Source organism: Myotis davidii, unplaced genomic scaffold (assembly GCF_000327345.1).
Source record: "Myotis davidii unplaced genomic scaffold, ASM32734v1 scaffold1244, whole genome shotgun sequence".
Taxonomy (NCBI): domain Eukaryota; kingdom Metazoa; phylum Chordata; class Mammalia; order Chiroptera; family Vespertilionidae; genus Myotis; species Myotis davidii.
This window is the reverse complement of record NW_006295460.1, coordinates 133,062-145,744: the sequence shown is the minus strand read 5'-3', so window position 1 is coordinate 145,744 and position 12,683 is coordinate 133,062. Positions and strand designations below refer to the sequence as shown.

Sequence of the window (12,683 nt, the reverse complement as noted above, 5' to 3'; positions counted from 1 at the left end):
TTCCTGGTCCCATCCACTGAATACCAGTCATGTCCTGAATCAATGGGAAAACCCAAATGTTCCTCAACATTTCCAGTTCTCCCCCTGGGGGCAATATCACTTTCTGTTAAGAACTAGTGAAGAGCATGCAATGTTAAGGGTAGGGTGAAACTAAAAGTTTGAATAATGAACAAAAATATGTAGTAAGTTATGAAGCTACTGAAAGTTTTCGCACAGAAAAGTGCTATAAGCAGACCTGTGTTTTGGGATATTTAATCTGCCATGTATAAGCTATATGGGAGGGCAAGAGAGATAAAAGAGCTAGGAGATCAGTTAGGTGGAATTCAAGACCAGAAATTTAGTGTAGTAAGAATAGAAAGGAAAAATAGTTCCAACCCTGGATCTCATTGTCACAGCTGATTAATAACTCCCAACAGACTATTTACAAAGGCTTAACATACTCTCAATGGCTCATTCTTGTTTTTGATGTATGTTTGTAATCACCTGTGTGTAGGTCACTTAGAGAAGAACTGGAGGGGACTCTGATAGTGAATCTATATTCCAACTGTAATGGTCATTTAACTGGAAATATAAAGTTCATGATATGGCTCCAGAATAGACTTTATTAGAGGTCAGATTCCATTGTGAATAGTGTTTTATCCTGACTTCGTGTAAAAATTTAAGTTTTAGGAGTTGAAGTTTTGTTTACTATTACTGAAATAGCCTCCTAATCAGTGCCTTTGCTTCCTGCCTGATTTCTTATGGTAAATACAACTTCCTTACTTCAGTAGCAGTTTTTTTTTTCTAAAATGCAAGCATGAATGTGTTACTCCATCTAGGGCACCCACAGTTTCCAAGATAAAATCCAAACAAGGGCCTTTGTGGCTGGCCCATGCTGATTTCCCCGCCTCCATTCATGCCCTTCATGACTGTGTTTTGAATGATTAGAAGTCCCCAAAAATCACATGCTGTTTCACAACTCTGGGCCTGCACATTGGGGTTCCTGCTACCTGGAACACACTGTCATCCTTGTCCACCTGAATCACTTTTATTCATCTTTCAAGCATTAGTTGGAAGCCCTGCCTAACCTCCTGCTCTGGCTGGGCCAGATGGCCTTTCTCCACAGGTGCCATTTTACACTTACAGCTCTGTCTGTATGCCAGCTTATTGTCCCAACACAGTGCTGTCAAAAAGAACTTTCCACACTGAAGGCAAATTCTGTGTCTGCATTGTCCAAGTGCTATTGTGCACTTGAAATGTGGCTAATGTGACTGAGGAACTGAATTTGAAGTTTTATCTACTTATTATTAATTTATATTTACATTATTACATGTGGCTACAATATTGGACAGCAAAGGTCTATACTGAAGTCCTTGAAAGCATGGACCATCTCTGTTTTTTTTTAGATTCTGGCATGGTGCCTGGTATATAAGAGAACCTCAAAGAGTATTTAATGAATGGTGAATGAATGAATGAATTGGCTATTAGTGAAGTAAAGATGCTAAAAACTCCCTATGTATTAAAAGATAGTCTCCTAATCAAATAGAAAAAAATTGATTAGATAAATATACACTCCATCAATTATTCATTCAATAAATTTTTACTGAGGAGGTCCCAGGTAGAAATTCTAGTGCTGATTTTGCCAACATGTGGCTCTGTGTCCTTGAACAAGTTGCTTAACCTCTCTGGGACCTCTGTCTCTCCTGTAAATTGAGAGTTTTGTGCAGGATTTGTGGTTCTGGATTTCTTTATGAAACTCCAAATTGAATTAAAGTGTAAATCCTCTCTCTAAAAATATTTGCATTTCATTCCAGGAGGTTCATGGTTTCCCTGAAATCTATTTAGGTTAAGACTTTCTATACTAGATGAATCCTGGGGTTCCTTCCAATTCCAGTTTCATACTCTGTGCTATAACCTAGATTTGAGATTTAGATTATAACATACAAAATTGCTATTTTTATAAAATTAAAATTACTAAATATCAGCAATTTCATATAATTCATCTAATACAATGAAGGGGACTATAAAGAAATCCCAGGATTCAAATTTATCATTGTTTGAGGACAACCTGCATGTGCAAAAGGAAAATAACTAACTGGAGCAGTGTATGGTATATGTCAATTAAAGAGCACAGCCAGGGAGAACTCCAAGATTTCAGAGGCACATGGAGTCAGCATGGGGATCAGAGGAGAGCTCTGCACTGAAGATGGGAATTCAAGCAGACTTCAGAGAGGGTAGGACCCAGAGAGATAGAAGGAAAGAGGAAGTGCACTTAGGGTGAGGGTGCAAGAAGTAATGATGAGGTCAAAACTAGGGACCAAAGGTGTAACATAATCTTTCTCTTAACATGGAAGACATTTGCTCTCCCTCCATAGGTTGATCTTTGCAACTATGTCTCCGTCAATGGAGCCACAGCTCACCCCCACATTGAGAGTGATGGCACTGTGTACAACATTGGTAACTGCTTCGGGAAAAATTTTTCAATTGCCTACAATATTGTAAAGATCCCTCCTCTACAAGCAGGTCAGTTTACCAATTTGATTCCTCTGAAACAAGTATCTATATTGTATGAAAGTTACTGGAAATACTGGATGCCAGATCAAAATGTCAGAATAGCACAATATGCAGTTAAATTACTCTCTGATTTCAGGACAACTGCCCTCATCCCTACCCTACCAATGGCCAAGGGCACAATAGCAGGAAATGACAACTTGAAAATACAGAAAGCAAATGGCCAAGTTCTATTTATGCACTGTGTCAAAGATGTAGTGTATATACAGACTTGGTTACATAAGATTTGGAATCAAGTGTAGCAAACATTTATTAGGCATTTATTCATGTGCCAACTGAAATTAAATTTTTATTCAAACGTATGCATCTGCATAATAACATAAACCCATTTATGAGAATGTACTATTTTGTGTTTGTTTAACTCACAAGACTACAAACAAATCTATTGACTCATATTAATATAATAGCTAAAGAATATTAAAAGAGAAGAGAGAATATTCTTTAGAATTTTCTATTCATCTTCCATTCATGTCAGAAATTTGATAACCATCTTGATGACAGAATTCTTTGAATATATATGGATTTTTGTTTAGTATTGCTTAGATAGTTCTCAAAGTGTAATCCCACCACCAGCGGCACCTGGAAACCTTTTTGAAATATGAATCTTGAGTCTCACTCAAACCAACTAAATAATTCTGGGAGTGGGACCCCAATAACATTTTTAAGAAGTCCTTTATAGGATTTTGATATACAGTAAGGTTTTGAAGACTACTCACTTAGTAGTAAGTGAACTTTAATGTACATAATAATTACTGTGCCAGGCTATTGACACAATTCAAGATATTCTTCACTCTGTAGGCCAGTGGTTCTCAACCTGTGGGTCGAGACCCCTTTGGGGGTCGAACGACCCTTCCACAGGGGTCGCCTAAGACCATCGGAACACACATATATAATTACATGTTGTTTTGTGATTAATCACTATGCTTTAATTATGTTCAATTTGTAACAATGAAATTGGGGGTCACCACAACATGAGGAACTGTATCAAAGGGTCGCGGCATTAGGTAGGTTGAGAACCACTGCCGTAGGCAGTATTGTAAAAGGCTATGACCGTGCTACAGTTGTGGTATGTCCCCTGACTTAGAACCCACCTCCAGGTGTAAGATGTGACTGCCCTGTGCTCTGCCTGCCACACTGTGCTCTGCCTGCCACACTGTGGAAGTGCACTTTCCCCAATCCACTGCTATTTGGATTTGCCTGAGCAATTGCAGCTTCACATGAAATTTCGCTAAGAAATGCCAATGACTAAGGAAATGAACATAAGCTCTGAAAAATCAAGATCTTAAAATGTATTTCTTTACTCGCATAAGATGTTCCACGTGCTTTGTATTTTTAAAAAAGAAAAAAGAAAGGCTGGCTGTTCCAAAGCCTTTTAAAACCACTTTATTTCAGACAAGGAAGATCCAATAAGCAAGTCAGAAGTCGTTGTACAATTCCCCTGCAGCGAACGATTCAAGCCATCTTACGTCCATAGGTAACTTGAAGGGCTGCTCTGGATCTTCAGGAAAACTTAATTTTAAATATCTGCTTTGCCTATCTTTTATACCAATCCTGATTACATTATCTTGAAGAAACCTAAATTTAAACATAATTAATGTCACATAGCTACTGTCTATTCCAGTAACTGAGCACACTCATGTATACACATTTCTTTGTGGTTCAAGAATATGTCTGTCCCACTCACAAGTCCATTTGTGTTTCTGAATAGTTTTGGCTTGACTCCCAACTACATTGTTTTTGTGGAGACACCAGTCAAAATTAACCTGTTCAAGTTCCTCTCTTCATGGAGTCTTTGGGGAGCCAACTACATGGATTGTTTTGAGTCCAATGAAACCATGGGAGTAAGTCTTACATTTATTTGTCAGGTTTATGATGCTGAAGAAGGTGTGCTTCATAATGCACTCTTTTTTCCTTATTAAATGCATCAAAATATTTTTCTCATGTTCAAGGTTTGGCTCCATGTCGCTGACAAAAAAGGAAGAAAGTATCTCAATAACAAATACAGGACCTCTCCTTTTAACCTCTTCCACCACATCAATACCTATGAAGACAATGAGTTTCTGATTGTGGATCTCTGTTGCTGGAAAGGGTAAGAAAGGACAGTGGATAAATGTTACATCTCTAGTTGCTCCTGGAAATTAGGGGCCTTTTTTTTTTTAATCAAAGATGCTTCTCTCAATAGTTAACCTAAATTACATTCTAAAAAGTAAGAAGTATGCTTTAAGTTTCAAGACATCATTGAAAAAAAGCTGTAGATAGTTTAGGTAACCAGAACCAAAACTGAACATCAAAGCCATGGTTAGTGATTTAAAACGCATCAGGTCCATGCACCAGACCTGAAAAGATAAGGTTCTGTGAACTGATGCGTGAACTTAAACTCAACTTCACTTAAACTTGACAAGATTCCTTAAGGGATCTTGAACTCCGCCTATCCTGGGTTTGGGAGAAAGAGGCACGCTTTCTCCAAATTAGCCAGATCACTAAAGACAGTAGTGCCTAAAGTCACAGACAGATGGGAATTGAGAAGCAGAACAGAAAGTGTCAAGCTGATGTTATTTAAGTATATCCAGGAGGCAGGTTTCTTTTTTACTCCATCTTGTGTGGGCAGAAAAAAAAAATGGCTTTAATATACCTGGGTCACTAGCAGTATCCAGGTTGGGAAATAAAGAACAGGCAGGCTTTTAAATAGATTGAATGTCTCTCGGAAATTATTTGTAATTGTGTGTGCTCATGTTTGACTCCTTATCTTGGCAGGTTTGAATTTGTTTATAATTACTTATACTTAGCCAACTTACGTGAGAACTGGGAAGAGGTGAAGAAAAATGCCAGCAAGGCTCCCCAGCCTGAAGTTAGAAGATATGTTCTTCCTTTGAATATTGACAAGGTAACTATCCTCTACATAGATTTCAGATAGAACCAGAATATTACACAAAATCCATTCCTCTATTTGCTCCTCATCTCTCATCCCCTTCCCTATCCTGAAAATCCTCCACCATTTCCTCTTAATTCATAATATATCACCATCCTCTTCTCAAATGTTCCCTCCACCTTCTATCTTTAGAAAAATCTGATTCCCAAAAACCTTGTTATCCTCAGCAGCAATTTCCAGGGGAGGTAGTTTCTCCTACAACCCTTGCACCATGGGGTCTGAAATTGGGGTAAGGGGTCCCCTTTGTTCCACTTTGTTGCTTTCAAACCATTGTTTCTTCCATCTACCCTTAAAATTTCCCAATTTTCTAAAAAACACGTTTTTATTGATTTCAGAGAGGAAGAAATAGGGGGAGAGATATAGAAACTATCAATAATGAGAGGGAATAATTGATCATCTACCTCCTGCATGCCCCCTACCAGGGAATCAAACTGGGACCTCTGGTTCATTGGTCCATGCTCAACCTCTGAGCCACACTGGCCAGGCTAAAATATCCTCTTTTTAAATTTCATTTTAGCTCATTATGTGGCCAAGTGGTATGTGTGTTGTGTATATATATGTATTTCTCATTATTGTTGTCATCTACTAACCACTACTCTCTCTCCCTTCTGATTTAGTGTCACACTTCCCTTTGTAGGTCTCCCTTTGTAGATCTACAGATCTACTCCTGACTCTCAGGAATTTCAAGATACACATCAGAAGTGATTCCTCCAACAATTTAGCCTTTCAGTTCCTTGACCTCGTCCACAGATCCTGTCTTCTATTCTGTCTCAGCCACTCGTTCTTATGGCTTTGACATTGGCATTACCTATGACTTCTGTGTGCTTCATCCATAATCTTAAATTCATGCGTGACACATTCTGACTACCACCTCTTTCAAAATCACCTGCTCTTCTGCAATTCTCACCAGGAACCTTCAATCTCCTACCTTCTTATAATCCTTAACTCCTTTGAGGACTTATGCTAAGTGAAGTAAGCCAGTCAGAAAAAGACAAGTATTCTCATTCAATTAAAATTCCATGGTCAATAATTATAAGCATCCTCTTGTACAGATCATTATTTCTTGTGTCTCTTTCTCATTTTATCAAACTCATTTGTCAGAACCACAACCCTAGTTAACGTGTTAAATTAAGCACCCCACCCACTCCATGCTTATGCCTCTGAGGCTGAAATTAAGTGTTGAAAACACACAATCGTGTTAATTGGTTCGTTTTTAGATACATGACCACAAATCTTACCACAACATTTCCCAACTTCATTTACTCTCCCACTTTCTTAGTTAAATATTTCACACCCTCCGCACTTCAAACTTCTAACACCTCCCACCTTCACACTCATACTCAGCTGATGGCTCTGCTTCCTGTTTCACTGAAATGAGTGAAGGAAATCAGAAAAGAACGTAAACTTCTGCCACCACATCTAACCACCCACCAGCATCTGTACTCATACTGAAGTTATCCATCATCTTATCCAGAACTAGTTGTTCCCATCCTCCCTCACCCACTCAAGGACATCACTCCCCCTCTTTCCTATAGCATCACTCTTCTCCCCTCTTCATTGGATCACTCTATCATGCTATTATTTTTCCCTCTTACAAAATCTTTCTCTTGACTTCTCTTGCCCCCACCAGCTATTCCCTCATTTCTCTTCTTGTAGACCTCTTAATGTTGGAGGGCATCAGAACTCAGCCTTTTGTTCTACCTTTTATTTGTACTTTCACTCCCTTTGTAAAGACCCATGCTTTAAAGCAGCCCCAAATTATTTTTTTAACTTTCCTTTCAACTCACATATGCTACTGCCAATTCCATGTTTCCATTTGAATGTCCAATAGACATAACAAACTTAACAGGATAAAACCTACATTTCTCCTCTTCCCCACCAAAAAATTCACCCCACCTTCAGAAGCCCAATCCCTTTTGTGACAACCGTTAATTGTTCAGGCCAAATATGCCAGAGTCATGCTTGACTCCTCTATTAATTTCATGCCTCTTCCACCCCATATCCTATATATTAGGAGATCCTCTCGGCCCAACCTTCCATTTCTCACTGACTCCAGTGTTACTAGTCTAGCTTGAACCATTGTTTTCTTTTGACCAGACTACTACAAAACAAGCTGATTTCCCTGAGTCCACTCTTGCAGCCCCCCTCCTCCCAAGTCTCAACAGAACAGCCAGAGCACTGCTAACTTCCTCACCTCCTACCAGTTTTGTCTCAAATGTCACCTTTTCAATGAGGCCCACCCTGACTGCCTATTAAAATTACAACTCACCTGCCTTTCCCACTTCTGATTCCCCTTACTCTGCTCTATTTTTTCTCCCCATATTTATGACATATTATACACTTGTCTATTAATTATATTTATTGTCTCTGTCCCCAAACTGGAATGTAAGCTTCATGAGGACAGGGACTTAATTTTCTGAAATATCCCGAATGCCTAGAATAGAGCCTAGCACAATACATGTACTCAAGTATTTGATACAGATATTACTAAATGAATATATTCTTAGAAAGGGCTTGTGGTATCCATTCCTTTCATAAATATCATATGCATTGGGGATTGGGGAATGAAAAAATATCTTAGAAAACATCTGGTCTAGTAGTTTTCCTATTTTCTTCTTTTTAACAAAATCAAAATATGCCCTAACTATAAATGAGATGAACACTGTAAATGGATCCCTAAGAGGTGACATCTTTGTTGTTCTGCAGAGAAATACTTGCTTATTTTTTTTCCAGAGACCCCTCCTCAGAGGCCTTTTTATTTGAGAACAGTCTCATTTCACAGTTGAGAAGATTGAAGACCTAAGAGGTCATGTGACTTCCCCATTGACACAGGCCCAGACAGCTTTCTCAGTCATGTTCCTCGGCTCTGCTTCCAGAGTTTCTGCACTGTTCCTCCCTACATGTTAACTTAAGTAAAGAGCTCAGGAGACAAAACTCAGGAAGACTCCTTCCTTGATTTATGGCTCCTTGGTTTTTCTTTCTTTGCTTGCTGAGATTTCTGTTATCCTCTCTCTTAGGCTGACACAGGCAAGAATTTAGTCACACTCCCCAACACCACTGCCACTGCAATTCTGTGCAGTGATGAGACCATCTGGCTGGAACCTGAGGTTCTCTTTGCAGGGCCTCGTCAAGGTGAGATAATGTAGAAGAAAACCTCACATGAGAGGGAACGAATGTTCCATTCAAAGAGATTAACTGGGTTTTCTTAAGCCTGTGCTCTATTTTGTAGCGTTTGAGTTTCCTCAAATCAACTACCAGAAGTACGGAGGGAAACCTTATACTTACACATATGGACTTGGCTTGAACCACTTTGTTCCAGACAGGGTAATGAATCCACCTTACTGGTATTAGAGGAGTACTTTAAGTCACATGCTAGTCAAGTAAAGCATACTGACCGACTGATTGATTTTTTTCTTTCTTAACGAACAGCTTTGTAAATTGAATGTCAAAACTAAAGAAACTTGGGTATGGCAAGAGCCTGATTCCTATCCATCAGAACCCATCTTTGTTTCTCACCCAGAGGCCTTGGAGGAAGATGATGGTAATGAAACAATTGGATGTGTCTGAACATTCTCTTCTTACTGGAGTTCATGTAGTTAGTTCACTAGGAGGGGAATCGTAGTAATTTTTCCCTAATGTTCAGAAATGATCCTTAATACTACTGAATGTAAACTTCTTTGAAAATAAGTGTAATCTTGTGGTCAGTTTGCCTTGATTACTATTGGAAAAAATGCTAAGGCACCGTCTGCTGTCATGATGGACACCAATACTGTTCTAGATGAGGGAGTGGGGGAGAGGAGGGGAGGAAAGAGCAGCATGAATTCCAGGCTTTTGCCTTTCTTCACCTACATACATTTATAGGGGGAAAAGTTCTGAGAAAGGAAATTGAGTATTCTAACAGATCAAAGAGAATGAGACTGTGGCTTTGTGGTTCTAGTTTTGTTTATTTCCTTTAGTAAGCTGGGGCTAGAAAGAGACCAGATATACAGCCTATAAAACAGCAACTCAACTACAAACATCAGTCTTAGTTAACTATTAGTTAGCTGGGATGAAATTATGGAAAGCCACAGAGAAATGAAAAAATAAAGAACTGTGGAGCCATGTCACTTGAAATGAGTTTATACATACAGTCCATCTAGTCAAAACTGCAAACGGTTTGCTCTCCTTGTGTTTGAAGGAGATAAGTTTCCAGCTAGGTCTTGGAAATTATAGAAATAATATAATTACTATTGTCAAAGTCCTTCAGTACACATTTTTTTGTTACAACACTTTTTTTGCAGTAGGTAGAACAGACGGTATATCTTATGTTACAGATACGAGTACAGATCAATTCATTCAATAAAAATTTAATGAACACTTCCTATGTTCTAATCATTGTAGCAGGCTATCAGGATATGACAGTAGGCAAGACAGATATGGTTACTCCCTTTCTAGAGTTTATAAATCTAGGAAACATGAAGAGTTTAAAAGACCCCTCCAGGGTGGCCACATAGTGAGGTGGTGGAAGAGTCAAAACAAAATATTGTCATTTTCTTTTTTAAATATGTTTTTACTGACTTCAGAGAGAGAGGAAGGGAGAGAGAGAAAGGGATAGAAACATCAATGATGAGAGAGAATCATTGATTGGCTGCCTCCTCCACACATGTGCCCTGACTGGGAATTGAACCATGACCTCCTGGTTCATAGGTTGGTGTTCAACCACTGACCCACACCAGTCAGTGTGCCGAGCCAGCTCAGCCAAGGGTTCGAAAGCCTGAGTGAGGGCGGTGAAGGGATGAAGAAATGACAAAGAATAAGCTGGGTCTAGGTGGATCTTCCTGTACCTGGCTGAGGCCACAGAGAGAGATGCAGAGGCAACCTGAGCCTTTATTTTATAGCCAGAGGTAAACAAGGTAGTGGTCACAATGTTCTTGTGAGTTTCACTTGTTTTGGCAGCACTTGCTGCATCTCCCTCAGCCCATTAGCTACCCAGATAAGATCTAGGGAGCGTCATAAGATCATGCCTAATTATGCTAAGAGGACTGTGCCTCCTAAGCTGGGACTTATTTGTGGCTTTGCGGACAGGTCAGTCCAAGGCTTAACCCTATAACCGCACCCTACAGGCCAGGCTGTCATTTTCTTTTTATATGTCAATGTAATACCTCCTATATTATTTCAGTTACATTTAATCTATGTCCCTGGGCATTTTTTACAAATTCAACATTACTTTATTTACTTCTGATTAACAGGTGTAGTTCTAAGTGTGGTGGTGAGCCCTGGAACAGGACAAAAGCCTGCTTATCTCCTGATTCTGAATGCCAAGGACTTGAGTGAAGTTGCCAGGGCTGAAGTGGAGATTAACATCCCTGTCACCTTTCATGGACTGTTCAAAAAATCCTGAACACATTCTACCAAGATATGTTTCTGATGATAAAACCAAGAAAAATATAGTCAGGTCTGCAATCAAATCCTGTTCAGTTTCAGCCTGCTGTTTTATATGGTTTTAACTTGCAGACACACACTATTTTGCAATGTTTTCCAGAAAGAACAGAGTTGAACAAGCAATTACTTCTAAAATCAAGTCTATATTTAGAAAATAAGACTTTCTATGTGAGACAGATCATAACTAAAAATCTCTTTATATAGTTAGCAATCAAATATAAAATGAATGTGGATTTATTAACCTGTTTTTTATTCCTATTATAAAAGCGTATTTTAGGCATCTATCTGCTCCAATATATTTTAACATTTAAAAGCCAAAGTGTTCTACACCTGATTGCAGCTCTGCTGAGTCAAGGTGGTATTGTGCAAAAGGCTTCATTATTAAATGGCAAACCAAACTCTTTTTCAAACCAGGGACAATCATTTAAGAGTAATCATTGTAATTGCATATATGTTATTGCTAAAAGATTTTCAAGCTTTATGAACTTTTACATTTCTGCTTAATATAGGCAATTACTACTATTTCTGTTTTGTTTTTTTAATGAGGAAACCTATCTTTAATCAACAGAGGGCATGCCACCAAATAATATGTTAGAGATTATCTATTAAAAGCTTACATAACAACAAAAAATCATAAATAGTATTGATTGTACTAGTAATTTTTTGAAAAACAAAACATAAAATACAATTTCTACTTAAAATCGAAGTGTGGGATACTGTTGGAGGGTCATATAATTTGTTGTCTCTTCTCCTTAATTATATTTAAGCACTTTGCAATCACCTGACTGAAGAGAAAGAGAGAGAAAATATTAAATGATTAGCATTCAGATAGTAATATATTTTAAGCACTTTTGTTGTTGCTTTTATTATTATTCTCCTCTGTGCTGCATATTGAAAAAAGGAGATTGGCAAAAGGTTTTATTCTATATCTTTATTAAGGTGTCTATTTGTGCTCAGAAGTATTACATATCATTGTATTAAGATGATCAGCATTGTGTTTGACTAAGTAAAAATAGTTTGAAGAAACAGACTGACCATAGTACTTGATGCATCCATTTGATTTCTTTGATTATATAAAATATAACAAACTCATGTTTCAAATTATAAATACTCATTTACTTTTCAAAGATAATCTAAAACTACAGAAAAGTGGAAATTATAAAGTAAAGTCATACAGAACTCATCTAAGTTCAACTACTATTAAGATATGAATATTTGTCTTTTCCATCATTCCTTCCCCACCTGCCCCGTGGATTTTAATGTAATCATTATTTATTTGTGGATAATTCCTAAATAGAACTAGAAATCTCAAGATAGAGAAACAACAATGCTGAGAATAACATGGAATATGTGACTGTACATAAACATTAGTCCATGTTTTTTATCTCTAGGCATGGAACGTGAACATAATTCCATAAAGAAAGCTAGTTATCTATTTCTTTTAAAAATGCAGAAAACTATTATATGAAGTACTATAAAAAAATAAAAAAAATAAAAATAAAAATGCAGAAAATTACTGAACAAGTATTAAGTTTTAGACTTAGTAAAGAGTCCAAATTTAAGAGAATTCCCCAAATATCTACTTCCTACCCTTGCCAATCCCTCATTGCCTACTTTCCATTTATTTTCCATGAGTAAGTCTTGTCATTTGTTGTGCCTCACCTCCTGTTGCAGGATCCCATTCTGAGCATTGAGCTCTGTAGATCAATATGGTGTTAAGAAGAGAGAGAGGCAGATCTTACTAAAATAACATTCTACCAATACCATTATACCAAGATTGGCA

At 37.9% G+C, this 12,683-nt stretch overlaps 1 protein-coding gene across 3 annotated transcripts in view; it reads left to right on the top strand.

Annotated features, from left to right (window-relative positions):
* RPE65 (retinal pigment epithelium-specific protein 65kDa) overlaps window positions 1-11,992 on the top strand; it is an 18,655-nt gene extending 6,663 nt beyond the window's left edge. For all 3 annotated transcript variants that reach the window (XM_006770093.2, XM_015568034.1, XM_015568035.1), the window contains 9 exons: window positions 2,355-2,502; window positions 3,943-4,024; window positions 4,259-4,391; window positions 4,500-4,639; window positions 5,305-5,434; window positions 8,497-8,611; window positions 8,709-8,803; window positions 8,909-9,020; window positions 10,708-11,992. In XM_006770093.2, coding sequence (XP_006770156.1) covers window positions 2,355-2,502; window positions 3,943-4,024; window positions 4,259-4,391; window positions 4,500-4,639; window positions 5,305-5,434; window positions 8,497-8,611; window positions 8,709-8,803; window positions 8,909-9,020; window positions 10,708-10,859 — 1,107 coding nt within the window. In that variant the 3' untranslated portion in view covers window positions 10,860-11,992. The remainder of the gene's footprint in view (window positions 1-2,354; window positions 2,503-3,942; window positions 4,025-4,258; window positions 4,392-4,499; window positions 4,640-5,304; window positions 5,435-8,496; window positions 8,612-8,708; window positions 8,804-8,908; window positions 9,021-10,707) is intronic.
* The last annotated feature ends 691 nt before the right edge of the window (window positions 11,993-12,683 follow it).